The sequence below is a fragment of the Podarcis pityusensis genome (genome assembly GCF_964106645.2).
Source record: "Podarcis pityusensis genome assembly, chromosome: 15".
NCBI classification, from domain to species: Eukaryota; Metazoa; Chordata; class Lepidosauria; order Squamata; family Lacertidae; genus Podarcis; species Podarcis pityusensis.
Genome location: NC_138040.1, coordinates 16,141,102 through 16,158,169, shown reverse-complemented (window position 1 = coordinate 16,158,169; position 17,068 = coordinate 16,141,102). Strand labels below are relative to the sequence as shown.

At 44.1% G+C, this 17,068-nt stretch overlaps 1 protein-coding gene across 3 annotated transcripts in view; it reads left to right on the top strand.

Moving 5' to 3' along the window:
* The first annotated feature begins 413 nt into the window (after positions 1 to 413).
* FKBP6 (FKBP prolyl isomerase family member 6 (inactive)) overlaps positions 414 to 17,068 on the top strand; it is a 30,836-nt gene continuing 14,181 nt past the window's right edge. Inside the window, exons 1-9 of one of the 3 annotated variants that reach the window (XM_080984098.1) lie at positions 414 to 573; positions 1,978 to 2,095; positions 3,445 to 3,534; positions 3,868 to 4,070; positions 4,527 to 4,646; positions 6,009 to 6,203; positions 6,763 to 6,872; positions 8,065 to 8,155; positions 13,331 to 13,399. In XM_080984098.1, the coding sequence (XP_080840224.1) occupies positions 502 to 573; positions 1,978 to 2,095; positions 3,445 to 3,534; positions 3,868 to 4,070; positions 4,527 to 4,646; positions 6,009 to 6,203; positions 6,763 to 6,872; positions 8,065 to 8,155; positions 13,331 to 13,384 (1,053 nt within the window). In that variant the 5' untranslated portion in view covers positions 414 to 501 and the 3' untranslated portion in view covers positions 13,385 to 13,399. Of the gene's footprint in view, positions 574 to 1,977; positions 2,096 to 3,444; positions 3,535 to 3,867; positions 4,071 to 4,526; positions 4,647 to 6,008; positions 6,204 to 6,762; positions 6,873 to 8,064; positions 8,156 to 10,908; positions 11,383 to 13,330; positions 13,400 to 17,068 lie in introns of those variants that run through there. The other 2 variants (XM_080984099.1, XM_080984097.1) reach the window with 2 other exon arrangements.

The following is a 17,068-nucleotide window of genomic DNA, read 5'->3' as shown; positions in this document are numbered from 1 at the left end:
GTAGCATCCAGTCTTAGTCACATTAGAGCAGGATTCAAAAGACATGGCTAACTTTGGCGCATTAAATTTCTTTGGGCTTACTCTTGCAAGTTAATTGGGAGTAAAAAAACAAAAACAAAGGGACACCCACAGGGTATCTAGCATTAACGCCATGCCGTTATTATTAACTCGAGCTTCCTCGCATTTAAAGCCGCTTCGGGAGCCCATTTTAGATGAAAAGCGGGCGTGTCGGTAAATAAAAAAAACTGAGGGTGAGGACCCACTGCCCCATCATGCACCACGCTCGCTCCCCTCCCCCCCCCCCGCCGCTCCACGGACGCTGCCGAGGGCACAGAATTGGCTCTGCCGCGGGGGCTGGGCGTGGCCTGGTTTGCGGCACGAGGCCTTGGCGGGGGCGTAGTCGGGAGGGGCGTACCGTGATTGGCCCGCGCGGTTTGGGCGGGAAGGCTGGGCCTCGCTGTGAGGATAAAAAAGGGCGACGGCGAGAGCAGCCGTTGCAGGATGAAGCCGAGAGGCGGTGGTCAGGAGGAGAGCTGGCAGGCGGGGGACGGGAGCGGCGCGGGGGGCTTCATGGTGAGCGTTGGTGTCTCTGGGCATGAGTAGAGTTCCTCCTGGCGCTCCCTCTACCCGAGAGGAGAACAACAAAGGGATGGAACCTCTTTCCTTCTGCCTTCCCCCTTCGAAGATAGAGCCCAACTGATTGCTGAGTCTGAGCATGCGAGGAGTACATTTTCCCCTCAAAAAGAAAAGAGAGAGAAAGGGAAATTCCTCTTTTACTGCCTCAACCAACCTTAGCAGCTCAGGGCAACCTGAGGGGAGGCACCTGCTGAAATGAAACGACAACAATAGGTGATACCTGCATTGCAGGGGGTTGGACTCAATGACCTTTGGTAGTCTCTTTCAGCTGTAGGATTCAATGAAAAGCACAGCTTTGCTGTGAAAGAGAGGACTAGTAAAAAGCAAAACAAACCAATGCAGCAAAATATCAGTACCATAAGGATTGCCAAAGCCAGTGCAAATCAAGGTGTTCCTTTAAAAAAAAACCACAAAAAAGCTTGTGCTACTGTTCAAGTAGAATTATGAACAATAAATATATCTTTAGGCAAGTCTCTTAATATATAGTGTGCTGTATATATAGGTTTGCCTTTGGCAGTTTTGGCTAAATTTGAATTTATGTAAGAGTCCAAGACAGCCAAAGCTAGTTTACATAATACAGTATTTGCAAGTCTGTGCATCCATCATAAATTTAAGGAAATGATCTACAGCCTTCCGTCTCCAATGTATACCCTCTGCTTTCTTGGATCGGAGGTTTAATAACATTCTGTGACACAAGTGAGGCCAAGGAGTCTCCCATTGGCTGTCACTTATATGAGCACTGTGAGCACTTACTCACATTCTCCAGTTTCTGCCAGACTCATATTTGCAGGCATATATGTAATGGTCTCTGGCAACTGAGGAAAACAGTAGGCAAGTTCCAAAATCATAGGGAGATTTATGGTTGCTTCTGTTTTATTTTTAACATTTTTATAGCTAATTGTAGAGGAGTAGTGCATGATTTACACTGTGAGGGTGTATTATTATTCTGTTTTATATAAGTCCATCGAATATGTCAGAATTCTCCATTGTTTATTCTAGGCTGTGGCTTTAAGCAATAGTTTCATTCATTAGGAAGTTGCCTTGTACTGAGTCAGAGTACTGCCAAGTGTTATCTAGGCTGGCTGATACTACCTCTCCAGGGTTTCAGACTCGGAGGTCACTCCCCAACCCTGTCTGGAAGATCCTGTTGGGGATTGAACCTGGGAACTTCTACAAGCAAAGCAGGGCCTCTGCCACTGAGCTTTGACCCGATTTAAAAAGACATTTGAGGAAATCCATATTAATAATACAACATTAATGCTAATAATACAACAGAAGCCTGTCTTGGCATTAAGCAGTCCATAAATAACATTATCCTTTGCCATACCCTTGTTTCCAAAGTCTCCTTACCACCGGCTGGGTCAACGGATGCAGGATGTTACTGGAGACCATGGAGTGTTGAAAGAGATTATCCGTGCCGGCTCTGGTGAAACGGTGCCTCCTGATGCATCCATATTAGGTAAAAGAACCTTGTGCTGACAAGTCTATGGTTGTGGTGTTAAGCACGCTTACCAAGGCAATGGTTAAGCCCCTCTAAATGCATAGTATTGCATTGAATAGCCACTTTCCCCTTTCCTGCTGTGGCCTGGATATTAATTCCTCCTCTTGCCAAAAGCTGACTTTTGGGACCAATAGGAGCTGGGGTGTGAGAACGTGGATCAGGACCATGTTGATGAAGAGGAAAGGATGAGCACTCTGCACCACAGTTCTGTTGTTTAAATGAGGGGAAAAACTAGACATGTTCATGCCTAGTTTGGTCTTGACTCAAAGTGGATTTTGTTCTTTTAAGAAGTTAACTTGTCTTTTCAGTTGACATCTGCACCATCAAGTTTGCCATTTGAATAGTAGTTTATACCACAAGTTATTGATTTCCATTAACTCCCTTTATAATCCCCCAAGAAGCACTTTAATGTGTGATTTAATATGGACTATGTGGAAGGATTCTCTGTGCACTTTCCCTCACAAGCTAATTCTAGCAATGTTGAGGGTGGCTTTCTGAATCTGAATGTTAACATTTAAATAAGAGTGGTATTAGTACTTTAGCCAAGCATGGATTAAGTGTTTAGCCAATGACCTAAAATCTCATGGATGTACACTGTAGATTTTGTTTGTGGTTTCCATTTAATAAGCAACCCCAAACTCCCAGTTTGAAGCTGTTTTGTGCTTTTTAACACCCAAGAGTATGGTGGAAGTGAGCAGGTACTCTTTTGTCATACAGGTCCTTTAGACTTTAATGTAATATTCCCCAGCTTGCTGCCCTTCAGGTGTTATGGACTACCATTCCTATCAGTCCCATGGGACCCAGGCAGCAGGTTGGGAAAGACTGTTTTGCTGTGAGTAGCTTCTAAGGCTACTGGGGAGCCCTTAGGTTTTTGCCTTCAGATTTTTAAATGAATGCAGGAAAATGTAGTTTGATGACTATTACAGAACCTGAAAAAGCATGAACAAATGCTACACCATAATTCTAATTTTGCAATTTTTCCGTAATGGATGAAATTTATGTTCTCTCAGCAAGCTCCTGGGACAATACAGCATGGTTTATTGGAAACAAGGATTGCTAGTAGTTGTCTAGATTCAGGTAGGTAGCCGTGTTGGTCTGATGCAGTCAAAATATATATTAAATTTTTTAAAAAATGGTCCAGTAGCACCTTAGAGACCAACTAAGTTTGTTCTTGGTATAAGCTTTCGTGTGCATTCACACTTCTTCAGATACACACATAGTAGTTGTCTGTTATTGATAAAAATAGAAACTATGTTCAACCTTCCTAACTGAAACTGATTTACTCTCCTCTAACTTAACTTTTTCAGTGAAATTTTCAGGTTACCTGGAACACATGGACAGACCCTTTGACACAAACTGCTACAGAAGAAATCATAGACTCATGAAACTTGGTGAAGGTAAGCCCAGAATTCCCAAGTGTTCCTAAGAGATAATAAAATAGTGTGTGTGCATTAGCACTTAAATATAAAAACTGGACTTGTTAGGTGCATTCATGCCTAGTTTCTATGATAGTAAGCAAACTATTTGGGATCCTTTAAGAGGGAGGCCAGGATAGCTCTCCAAATTTCATGCATCCAAAGATTTGATTTTTCTGAGGGCCTGAGTTGGGGCCAAATTGTCCTGGGTCAGGCCCAATCTGAATCAAGATCAAGGAGGATGTGTTCCGCTATGACTTAGTACTGCAGTACATACATTTGAGAAATAAACCTTGCTCTTTTTTGCTTTCCCAGACATCACTCTTGGAGGAATGGAGATTGGTCTGCTGACAATGAAGAAAGGAGAGCTGGCAAGATTTTTGTTCAAGCCAAGATACGCTTTTGGAGCTGCGGGCTGCCCTCCTTTGATCCCTCCCAATGCCACAGTCTTGTTTGAGATTGAGCTTCTGGACTTTCTGGACTCAGCAGAATCTGACGAGTTCTTTAATCTGACTCCTGTAAGTTTGCTAGTTTTTCTTTAGTTTTATTAAGAGACTTCTGTATCACTCTTCACCAAAGATGGTTACCGAGCAGTTTTTAAAAGATACTATAAAGCACCATACAACTCACTGGTGATTAGAAAGACAAAGGCCAGAATGGGGAGTGAGCTAGAAGCTAGGCTTCAAGCTGGGAGATGGAGCTATGCCTGCTTTCTATTTGAATCAAAGGCTCTGACTGAGAGAAGCAAAACTTCAAGGGTGTTATTGCTGTGAACCCCTCCATTGTAGGCTCAGATTGTATATATGTATAAATAAACCATATATCATACAGAGACCACATTCTCAGCTGTCCATTCTGAAGAAACCTGGAATCCCTGGAATATTGCAGCAGTCAGAGATTGGGACAGTGTGCAACATTGGGGTGGCATGCAGCAGTACTAACCTCCATGACCAGATTGTGGCTTCTCTTCACAGGAGCAACAGGCCCAGTTTCCACTGCAGAAAGTGCTGAAGGTGGCTGAAACTGAGCGGGAATTTGGCAATTACCTCTTCCGACAGAAGCACTTCATGGATGCCAGAGAAAGATACAAACGGGTAAGTAAAGCAAATGAGAAGGGTGGGGGCAAGTGAGTCACAAGTAACTTGCCTTTTGCAATTATTTTCCATTCCCCATCATGCTAGTATTTGTACCTTGGTAGTCTTTTCTGATCAAGCAAAGGGCAGGGCTGGTCTCCAGAAGTCAGAGAACTTCTTTAGGTCAGCCTTCCCCAGTCTGGTACCCTCCAGAGCTTTTGGGCTACAGCTCCTATCAGCCCTGGCCAGCACACTTAACTTTGCATATTATACTTATTTACTTGCTCCTTCACCCTGCTTCCTTTGTTAGCTGCCCAAGACAGAGTGTGCTGACTGTGCTGGTGGGAGTTGTAGCTCAAAACATCTGGAGGACTGCCAGATTGATGAAGGCTGCTGTAATGTGTTGCCCCCAAAGTGTGAGATGGGAATTGATCACCTCCTGTAATTATTTTGAAATGTAAAATGAGAAAGGCGTGGGTGATCTGATGGAAGAGAATGTTTAATTGAACAGTTTAAAAGCACTGTATTGTCACTTAACCACCTTAATTGTTCATTGTAATCTTATTTCATGCTTTCCCATGAGAGTTGCTTTAGTTTCCAAAACGAAAAAATACAGTATTTCCCATATATTTTTGTCAAAATCTACAATGTAAATGGGACGCGGGTGGCGCTGTGGGTAAAACCTCAGCGCCTAGGATGAAAAGATGGAATTGTTTTTAACTGTTTTTTCTTTTTTCTTTTTCTATTTTGTATTTTGTACTTTGTATGGTGTTTTTTCTTTCTATTTTTAAATTTTTTTTTTTTAATCAAGATGTTTTTTTATGTGAAACTCCAATAAATATCATTTAAAAAAAAACAACAATACCTCAGCGCCTAGGACTTGCCGATCGCATGGTCGGCGATTCGAATCCCCGCGGCAGGGTGAGCTCCCGTCGTTCGGTCCCAGCTCCTGCTTACCTAGCAGTTCGAAAGCACCCCTAAGTGCAAGTAGATAAATAGGTACCGCTTTATAGCAGGAAGGTAAACGGCGTTTCCGTGTGCGGCACTGGTGCTGGCTCGCCAGTTGCAGCTTCGTCACGCTGGCCATGTGACCCGGAAGTGTCTTCAGACGGCGCCGGCTCCCGGCCTCTTGAGCGAGATGAGCGCGCAACCCTAGAGTCGGTCACGACTGGCCCGTACAGGCAGGGGTACCTTTACCTTTACCTTACAATGTAAATATGTAACTGGCCCTCAAATGAGAGAATATTTTTGCTTGATAGTGCTTTGTTATGTGGAAATGTTTGTCTCCTAAGTCAGTATCCACACAGCCCAGTGTGTACAACAATCAATATAAGTTTTGTGTCAGACTATAAAATGACAGCACTTGTTTTGAACCCTGATTAGGCCGCTTCGCTGCTGCACCGTGTGAATGCTGACGAAGCTGAGCAAGTCAAAGTTGATGCTGCCAAGATTCTGGTCTTCCTCAACTTGTCTTTTACTTATCTGAAACTGGAGCAGCCAGCTCGGGCCCTTGCTTACGGAGAGAAGGCCTTGAAGCTGGATGAGAAGAATGCCAAAGCACTCTTCAGGTGTGCTCAGGTGAGGAGGAGGAGCAGCTGTGGACAAGTTTCAAATGCCTGATGGGGGGGGGGCAATAAAAATACTGGATGAGAGCACCTCAACCTGGAAGAAACCCTGGAGGCCACTTAGTCTAATGCAGGAGATGCAGGTGGCCATCTAACCTCTGCAAGCACTTTCTGCGGCAAAATCTTTTCCACTTTCAAACACCTCTGTAACTCCTTCCCTTGAACATTTTTTTATCATTGCCAGGCTGAGCACAGTATCCCTTTCAGGATAAGACTGAGGCACACCTCCCACTCAAAATTCCACTTGAGGTCCCTTCTACATGCATCATTCTATCTATGGGATGACAGACAGGATTTCTTTAGGGCCGTTGATTCAACAAGTTTTAAGTTTCCAGGTGCACATCTGACCATGCACAGCTTTTCCTTTCCTGGGCTTTCTGTACATTGCTAGTACTGGTGAGTTTTCTCTTTGCTAGTTGTTAACTTTGTGGCCATGCTGGGATTTCCACCCCCCCCCCCCCGAGGAACAGCATACCAAATTAAAAAATAATAATGATTCTTTTGTCTACTAGGCATGTTTCTCTCTGGCAGAGTATGAGAGAGCTCGGGATTTTTTGGTGAAAGCTCAAAAACAGCAGCCCTTCAACCACTGTATTAACAATGAATTGAAAAAGCTGGCCAGGTGAGGGAGCTATTTCTTTACTGAAGTTAGGATAACCGGTGAGCTGTGAACTGCTTTCTCTGTATATAATTGTCCAGATTTATTGCTTGTGGTGTTGAAGCCTCTGTACTCTTATAGTGTTTAAACTGTCTAGCAGATGGAATAAGTGGGAGCACAGGAAGCTTTTAGGGGTACTGAATCCCAAACTCTGTAAACTGGTCAATGTCCTTGCAGTGGGGCAAGCCTCAGGTGCATGGGTACCACCCCCTTTCCACCTTTGGGAGCATCCTCAGGAGTTCTGTTTAATCCAGAAAAAAAGTGTGGTTATCAAAACCACGGCAGTGCTGTATGTAGAGTGTGAGGGAATAGAGTTCTCCTTCCATGGCAGTACTGGGAAGGCATAACAAGGCAATGAATGAACGCCTTACGGAGGCAACTAGCCTTTGTGGCTTTGCCTTGCCTGTCCTTTGACAGGCAGCCTTTCCCTGTTCTGTTAGGAGAGGCTTAGGCCATTTTATCCTTCACTTAAGATGGCTTTCTTCATCGGCAAAAGACTGGCAAAACCTCTGCTTGCCGAGTGCACCTGACCCTCTGCTCCTTCATTTGTGTGCTTCCTTTCCCTGGGCTGGGAAGTGTACAGGCCATGAGGGGGAATTCCTTGGTCCTCAAAAGTTGCCCCCTTGAAACATGCTTGGAAATAGATCGCCAGCAGATCTGTGAGCCTTGCTTGTCCTGAACACATGGATTTTTGGCAGTGTTCTAGTAAGAGCAGATCTGGCTTCCATACTTGGCGGGTGTTCTGCATAGGTATAAACACTATTAAAATGTATTGTGGAATTTCATGCATAAAGCAAGATCTCTCAGCTGCTGAGCTGCTCTGTTCATGAATAACTATAACTTAAGTTTAATCATATTGGCCATGTTCTACAGTTGAGACTAAATCCTGGGTTTGACTTTTGTTTGGCAAAGCCTTTGTTTCAGACATCATCAAAGCTGTGTACACAGTGAGCTATGCTGAAGGAGATGGGGGTTTTGAGCATTGAAACAAGGGCAAAAAGTGGCCAGATGCAGCTGCTGTGCTTGTGCTGGAACAGTTTGCCTCCTATTCTGAGGAAGCACTCGAGTTCTGGGCAGGCTTAATTTCAAGACCTTGCTGTTTTTTAAACTCGGCTGGTGGACACCCTGTGATCATACAGTTTGCCCTGTTTTGCAGCTGTTACAGAAATTACATGCTGAAGGAGAAGGAAATGTGCTGCAGGATGTTTGGCCCCCTCAACTTTCCTTCAGCAGGAGAAGACCTGAAGGTAACAGGCTCTGAGCCTCTTCTGTTTCTCAGTTTCATCTTGGTGCTAAGCTCCCTCCTTGTGTTGTCTGAAGATCGTAGCAGGAGCATGTATGAACAGCAAGGCATTTAGTGGTAGGCAGGTGCCAAGGGAGTTGTCCTCTGAGACAACTGCACTCTGGAACTTGCTCTAGATTTTTGTAGGGCTTATGAGGCAGGACATGTCCTCTGCTACTCTCTCGCTTTTTCCACCCCTTGGATGTTGAGCAGAAATATGACTGTTGCCGTGCACTGTATCTACCGCATCTTCCTACTACTTCCATAGCCCTTAACCACCCTGCCCAATTTTAGGGCAGCCGTTGCCAGCCTGGTGCCATCCAAAGATTTTGCATGACAACTCCCATCACCTCCAGCATCATACAATCATATTTGCTGATGCTGATGAGATTTGTAGTCCAAAGCATCAGGGATGGCATCAGGTTGTGGAGGCTATTTTATGTTACTGTTCTTGGTAGATCTTGGTAACGTCTTGGGCAGCTGCCTGTTCCTGCTACATAAAAATGCCAGTTCTCATGGTTTATTATAGCAGAATTCCACTGTAAACAGGATACATGGTTGGCTAGTCCCCTCACCCTGCCCTGAAATGAGAATGTCTGTAAGTGGATGGTAACTTAAGTAATAGCCCTGCCTCCCTGACCTTTCTTCCTAGAACTATTGCAAACTGCTTCTCAGCTCCACTGCAAAAATACTCAACAGCTTCAAAATCGGCTTGCTTCATTGCATGTGCTGTTCAAGAAACACAAGCGCAGAGTCCTCTGCACTCTTAAAATGAGATAGTCTTTTGAATCCTTGCCAATGATGGCATGAACCCCTTTTTAAGACTGTAACATCATGTAAATTTACCTATCAGTAGCAGCCCTTATATTGTGCCACTCAACAATGCAGGATAAAAAATGACTTTCATTTATCAACAACCATCTCTGAAAATACAGTGATTTAGATAATGGTATTACAACAAAAAGCATCTGCATTTTTCACTGTCATTCCAGATTACATGGTTGGCTACCCTAGGTGAACAGAGCCTGCTTTCTGTTTTAGTCACTGTTTTAGCAGGTGATAGGATAAGTGTTCAGTGTTCATATTTGGTTGTTAAAAGCAGCTAGAGCAAAAGCTGAACAACTTTATTATGAACAGGTGGGTTAGGGTTGCAGAATGATGGAATTCACTTAAAAACACGTATGTGTGTGATCTTAGAATGGGCTGGTAAGGATAAGATTATTTGAATTTGGAACGTGGTTGCTAGTGTAATTAGGTTAGTTGTTCATGCAGATTTGTTGGCGAAAGCAGGAAATGTTTTTTCAGCAGAATGTCCTAGTAGCTGCCTGCTGTTCTGGTACCTGCAGGAGCATCCTTTCTTTGAAGCTGATCCAGCCCATCTTATCTGTGCAGCCCCTCGAGCCTCCTTTTTGATTGTGTAGCCACTGGGTGGGAATGAAAGAGACAAGGCGATCAAATGCTACTCAGAATGGCTAAAGGGTTTCAGCTTGCCTACTTCCCTCTCTTTAATTAGCTCAGTGTAAAGACTTCTTTAGACATGGTGTATTCAAAGAGGATGACAGAAGATTCTTGGCTGAACTCTTCTTTGCTTCTGAATGGGATTTCTTTGTGACTTCTGGGTGGTGTCAAGAGGAGGTGTGAAGCTGGCTGGGTGTTACATGATGGCACTTCAGTCACTTGCTATAGCAAGGTTCCTAAATGCTACACAATCTGTTTCTTTATGCATACCCACAGGCAGCAACACACTTGGCTTGCCAAACAGAGAATTGTAGGTTGCTGTGCCAGCCAGGAACCCAACGGACAAGAGCCAAATCAAGTAACTGAGGCTCTGGACCAATCTAGGTGTTACTTGCTACCACCTGCAAATGCACCCCAACATCCCTTTTTTAGGCTGCAAAGCCGTTGGGGGGTGGAGATTGACTGAGAATGGAGGAGTAGTGATTGGAGAAGGGGGAAGCCATGCCTTTCCCCCATGGAGTTTCAGATATATATATACAGTGGTGCCTCGCAAGACGAAATTAATCCGTTCCGCGAGAGTCTTCGTCTAGCGGTTTTTTCGTCTTGCGAAGCAACCCTATTAGCGGCTTAACGGATTAGCGCTATTAGCGGTTTAGCGGCTATTAAAGGCTTAAAGGCTTAGGGGATTAGCTGCTAAAAGGCTATTAAAGGCTATTAAAGGCTTAGCAGATTAGATAAAGGGGGGGGAAAGCGAAAAAAAAATCTCTAGACTCGCAAGACATTTTCGTCTTGCGAAGCAAGCCCATAGGGAAATTCGTCCTGCGAAGCAACTCAAAAACGGAAAACCCTTTCGTCTAGCGGGTTTTCCGTCTTGCGAGGCATTCGTCTTGCGGGGCACCACTGTATGTAGGTCGGTCCATACTAATATGGAAGCTATTGAAAGAGAGGAGTGGAAATACAGGGAGCTGAAAACGGTGGACTCTACTGAGCAAAGGAAAATGTGTTAACAGTGGCCCTTTGTGGTATGTATTAGGTGTAGATTTGGTTTCCTTGGTTTCCTATCTCAAAATTAGTACCTGTTTTAAGATTTCTGACCATTCTAGCCATTACATTTCAATGATACAAGGGCTTGGGCCCTTGATAGCTCACTATCAGTATAGGTCACTGTGTTATAATTGCTGTCATTTTTTAAAAGCGACCATGTCCTGACAAACTGAAATGCATGGGTTTTTTTGAGTCATGATATGCTGGTCATTTCAGAATCCATCTATGCAGAAGGAAGAAACTTTTCTATAATGGGAAGGGATCCCACTTCAGTACAGCCAACAACTGCCTTCTTGTTTTTGAAAATCCATATGGAAAAGACCTTCCTCATTCTGAGTACTTGGAGCTGAGAAGTTTATATGGTTGTTTAATATATAAAAGCACAATTTGTATGTACACTTTGCTAGTGGCATTCTACTGTTAAGTCTACTAAGAGACTTCTTTTGAAAAGAAGGTATTTGCTCAGCATTCTCTCATTGTTTTGAAGGAATTCCTTTCTCCTGTTAGCCAAACACAGGTAACAGATTACTCTGTTTGGATACAAATCAGTTTTCCTTAACTTCCCTCATTGCCCTGGACTCAGGCTGGTGAAAGTAGGCGGCCATGGTTTTTGCTTATCTGAGAAGACTGTTAGAAATGTTGTTTTCCTAGTTGTAGAAAATAAAACTCATTTCTGAGCTGAAAATGTCAGCATGGCTGGTGTCCATTCATTGTGGATGATGAGTGTCTGTAGATGGAAGCCACTGTTCCCCATTTGCCTTGGTAGTGCAACCAATTTGGGTGTTGCTGCCTAGCAAGGCATCATCATCGCATTTCTGTATATGATTCTTAATGTTGATGCTCCGACCGATGTCCTACCAGACAAAACCTATCTATCGTGTCTGTGGATTTGAGAACTTGTTTGGAGGATATGCCTGGCTCACTCAGGCGAAATGGAGGGCAATAGAACACCCTCTCTTCACCGCAGAAAAGAAGCTTATTTTAAGATTGATGTTCTGTTTCCTTGGTGCAGAATTTGGATTACTTGATTGTGAATTTACTGTTTGGGCATTGTATTCAAATCCCTGCTAAATAACTCACTATGTCAGGTGCTTTTTTTGTGACAATGTTACATTCCTGCACTTTACTAGGAATAATATACCTTCCTTGCATGTATCACTGTGTGTGCAAGCTGAGCGAACAGATCCCTCCTCCTGCTGTGGTGGCGAGTGGGTTGCAGCCATCCTGTGGCTCTGAAGAACTGTATAAACCAGCAGGTGGCGGCAGATCCTTTGATAACTTGCCTTAGCTATCAGTTTTATCTCTTTCCCCCACCTGCTTCATTTCAGTCAGGTTCTCTGTACTCAAATCCAGGCACCCATTTTTTTCAGGGCATATTGGTCAAAACTCCCTTAATTGGAATGAATTGTGCAGATTTGGCATAACTGAATATGTCTACCTTGGTTTTCCTGCTTCAGGTTGATTAGTTAATGGTATACTTTATTTTGAGGCACCGCACTTTCATTTTGCACCATGTAGAATTTGAGGTCTGGGTGGTTTTGTAGCTCCACCAAGGACCTCACTTCCTGCTCCTCCTCAGGGCTAAAAAGAGGCCAAAAGACCTCTCTTCCCCTATCTGAGCCAAACACACACACAACCTACGAGCTTTTCTCATCTAACTCCACCACTGTCAGCACTACAAAGGTTCAAGGTTGTCTTAAATAACTCTGTCCATTTCCCCCTTTCTGCTTGTAATAATCTCCCAGAGCACCTCAGTGATGTGTTCTCCTCTTGCTGCAATATATCGAACTCAGAACTTGCCTCCTTTTATTTTTGAAAGGTCTTGTCTTAGTTCTTTAAGTCCTCAGACCACTTGAGGTCACATAGGCCCCCCTCCACACACACACACCATGTTGAACTTCTGGTGCTTACTGGATTCTTCTTTTAAAAACTCCAGCAGACTTTTAAATTGAATTCTGATTTTACAGTTTTAACTGCTTTCTAGCCTTTATTGTGTTGGGTCTCTTGTGCAACACATAGAAATAGCTGTCATTAAACAGCATACAAATTGTTGGAAGTAAATGGAAAATAAATAAATAAAACCAAAATACGTCACTGCATTCATGCACAATTTCCATTTCCCTCTCACTTGGCTGCCTCTTTATTTTATACTCTCTGCCCTGTACTGTGTCACTATTGATGCTGCATTAAAAAACAAGTTGGCAGCCTAGCATCCCTGCCTCCACCCTATGGCAGGACTTATCAGAGATCAGCCACCCTGCTTACAAGCTGGTAACTCCTACAGTCCTGTTAACTTTCTTCGCTATCTAGCATCTAAGAGGAAGCCCTGTGTATCAGGCCATCCAGTCCACAAGCAGTGGATAAAAGGTGCACCTCAGCAACTGGTGTGTGTGTGTGTCCTTTAGCCAGTGTGACTTATGGCCATTAACAGACTTGCATGGCAGTCTGCCCTGCCTCTCTTTCCTCCATCCGCAGTATGGGGGATGTTTATTCCTAACTTTAAAGGGTGGTTGTGAGGATTAAAACTAGATGCCTGTGAGAACTTTGAGGATTGGAAGGTGCTGTCTGTGTAAATGTTAAGTACAACTTATTTACTAGATCTCGTCTTCCTCCTCTTCCATGAATTTGTCTGATTCAGTTTCAGAAGCACCAACGGCCATCAAGACCACCACTACATTTTGTGGCGGGGTAACATTTCATGTGTTTGCAAGGTAGCCTGTCATCCAGGGAAGCTTATACCATAATAATAATAAAAATTATCCCTAAAATTCTAAGGGTTAGTCTTTAAGATGCTTTGTTTCTGCTGCAACAGAGTAACACACGCTCACACTCTGGAAATTATTCATTCTGAGCCAAGTTGAACCATACAGGGGAAGGGATTAAACAGAATACGTCAGTGGCCCAATTTAACACGGGGAGGGAAAGAGTTCTTTCCTCACCCAAAACCAGAGTCCCCGCATTGAGGTGTCATTCTGCTGAATGGATCTTTCAAATCCATCTTCCACGCTTACTGTTCCCCACCCCCACCCCCTGAGCAGAATTGCATGGGTGCCTTTTCACAGCAAGGACTTCTCATCCTGCCTGACTGACAGGCTGTAGCAAAGGCGAATTAAAAAGTGCGGAGCAGGGCAACCTCCTCTTTATGGTTCCACTGCCATGTCTGGAGCTCAAAGCAGAGTCTGCTTGCTCTGTGGCGCCAGCAGAAGTGCTGCTCTGAAGCCTATGGCTGGCACCTTCAGCCTTCCTGAGTTGTTATTATTTTTTATTTCCTGGTTGGGGAGGGGGGGGGGAGAGTGAGAAGAGGGGAAGATGTTGGTTCAAATGTTCTCCTATGGCTGCCCCTGAGTTTATGTTGGCAGTGGCTGGGGAACGGAGCTGATTTAACTGGCAGTTGTTGTTTTGTGGCCAGGGCATTATGAAAAGGTTTTCTGTCTTTCCCCTCCAAGGTTAATGCTGAATGTTTTCCTTCTTAATATACTGTTCGCTTCATTATTAGCTGAAAGAGACTCTCTTTATATATATTTTTTAAAAAATTAACTTCTCCCATTCCCCTCCAATATATATAGAGAGAGAGTCCCTTCATGCTGTTGCGTTCTGAGAGCCGGGAAGTCCTGTGGACAGGAAGTGAGAAACCTGATGGTTGGTGTGATTTATACAGAAATTCCTTTCTTCCCCAGTGAGCTGGAACAGTAGGCCGATGTGTCAGTTTGCGGCTGGCTGCCTGGCTGCAAGCGCCAACCATTGTTGCTCCTTTTGTCCTCCCGCCCCCATCTCCGGCAAGTGAGCCACTTCTGTTTAAAAGTGATGAATGAGGTGTTCTTCGAGCAGGGATTCAGGGGAGGCTCCTGAGGCAGCTTTACACCGCAGCGTCTTTATTCCCTTTGCCAGCTTCAGGCCTTCCCTTGTTCTTCCTCGGAGGGGATCCTTCTTTTGAGTAGCAGCAGCAGTAGCAGGACAATAGGTAGCTGCTGCTCCTGTTGCTGACTTAGCCCCCTTTGGGGGCACAGATTCCCCCCCCCCTCCGCTCTTGCTGATCATGCATGTCTCCAGGAAATCCCATGTGTGCTTCACCAAAATTACTCACCTACTTCATCTAGTTGGTGTTGGAGGCTTTCCCCTGCATCAGCAAAACTTAGGTGACACCAAATGTCCTGGAACCTTTTCTCATTAAAAAATTGTTCAAGAGAGAGAGAGAGAAAGAGATGGGGAAACTGACTTGTTTGCAGTATCTGTGGGGATTAGGTGGGGTGAAGCTCCATGGTGGAGTATATGCGTGCATATGAAAGATCCTGGTTTCAATTCCCTAATTGAAAAGAAAAAAATTGAAGTCCCTCATCTAAGAAGACCTTACAACGGAGGTCCTTAAATTTACCCGAGAGGGTAGAGAGGAGAGGCTGAACTCAGCTTGGAAAGCTTATTTAAAGTGCATCAGCAGAGGGCTGATGAATTCTTTTTAGTTTGTGGAAGTTGTAAGCATAATTCACAAATGCACATGTAGGCAGGAAGTGCTTGAGAAATGCATTCTCGGCACAAAACAGATTAAAACCGTTTCAGCAGAATGTGCTTTGGATTGGCAAATACAGTGGAACAGAGACAACATGGGGAATGGCATTGTGTGTACAGCATCCCGAAAAGATGCCTATCTGCAGCCTTGAATGCACATTATCACACAATGTATACTCACTCACTGTCTCTAGCCTCAAGGCTTATTGTCTAAAAAAGCATGACGCATAAGGAAAATGGGTTGGGGAGGGAGGAGGAAAATCCAAATCTGGGCACTGGTTCTTTAAATTAACAAAGTTATGGTAATGAGCAGCTAAAGCCAAAAGATTTCCAGAAAAGAAGGTGCCAAAAGTTGCTGGTCTTTCCACAGCACTGATAGAGAGGCCCTGCAGTCCTCCTCCTCTTCTCCTGCAGCTCAGTGGAAAGGCTGCACCACATACTCAAAACCCATGGTACACAAATGTATGCTGTAAAATGCAAAGTTTTAAATGAATCAAAATACCCATTACGACATAGAAATGTTGGCATTCATGCTGTTAAAAGTTTCAGAAGAATTCCATAGATTCTGTGATCATAGACATAGTTGCTGGAGCTGGTGGTGTCTGACCAGGAGCGAGTCCTTGGAGTCACGAATAGCTCAGTGAAGATGTTACCCATCATGTGACAGCTGTAAAAAAGGCATATTGCGTGCCAGGGATTGTTAGCAAAGGAATGGAAAATAAACTGCTGATATCATAATGCTGTCACAGAAAACGTGTGGTGCACTCACTTTGGAATAGTGTCTACGGTTTTGGCTGCCTCACCTCTAAAAGGGTACTGTAGTGTTGGGAAAGGACAACTGGAATGATCAAGGGGGTGGAAGGATTCCCCTACAAGGAAAGTTTGCAGTCTTTGTGGCTTTTTAGTTTAGAGAAAAGGCAAGTAAGAGGCAACATGATAGAAATGTATAAAAGTATGCATGGAATGCAGAAAGGGGATAGAGAGTAAAAGTTTTTCTCCCTATCATAACACTAGAACTTGGGAACATCCAAAGAAGCTGACTGAGGATTCAGAGCAGACCAATAATCCCCCCCCCCCATAGCCATAATGAGGGGGGAAAGATGAGGAGCTTCACAATTCTAACTTTTGATGCTCTGGATTAGAAACAAACTTGTGGACATGAGGAAGAGGCACATTGCTGGCTGTTGTCTTCCTGAAACTTACCTAGAAGATCTGCAAACATAAAGTCACCAAGTCTTCTCCTGCTTCTGTGGTCTTAGTCCTGCTTTTTCTAACCAGTGTGCTCTCCATAGAGAGGATCAGATACTGTAGAAGGTCCGCTCTCTTGCACTATGTAATTTGTGTCTCTCACTTCCAAACTGCTGAGTTTGTTAACTCTGCAAGGCCAGTTCCTACTTGTAGGCCCTTTATCCTTTCTGGAGGGCTGAATGGTTCAGTCCATGCAGCCTTTCCATTTCAGTTTAATGCCTCAAGGATGCTTACTTCAAAAGGTCCCTTCTGCTAACCACTCTGACCCAACCCAACTCCATTTTCCCCCTACCTGCAAACAACAGCAAGGCAGACTTTGCTATCGGATCCTGCTTGCTTATGGCCAATCCTGGCAGCACACCTCAGCTTGGAGCTTTGAACTTTCGCAAGGTTTCTCCAGAGTAAACAGCTCACAATGGCAACAGTCAAGCTTCTCTCCATCTCGTGGACTTCTTCCAAAAGGGTAGCTGCGTTAGTCTGTTGCAGCAAAAACAAAAGAGTCTTCTGTCACCTTAAAGACTAACAAATTTGTTTTGGCAAAGCTCTAGACCATGAAAACCTGTGCCATTAAAAATCTCATGGGCGTGTGGCTATTCCTGGCTCTTAACCCCACTCAGAATGCAGC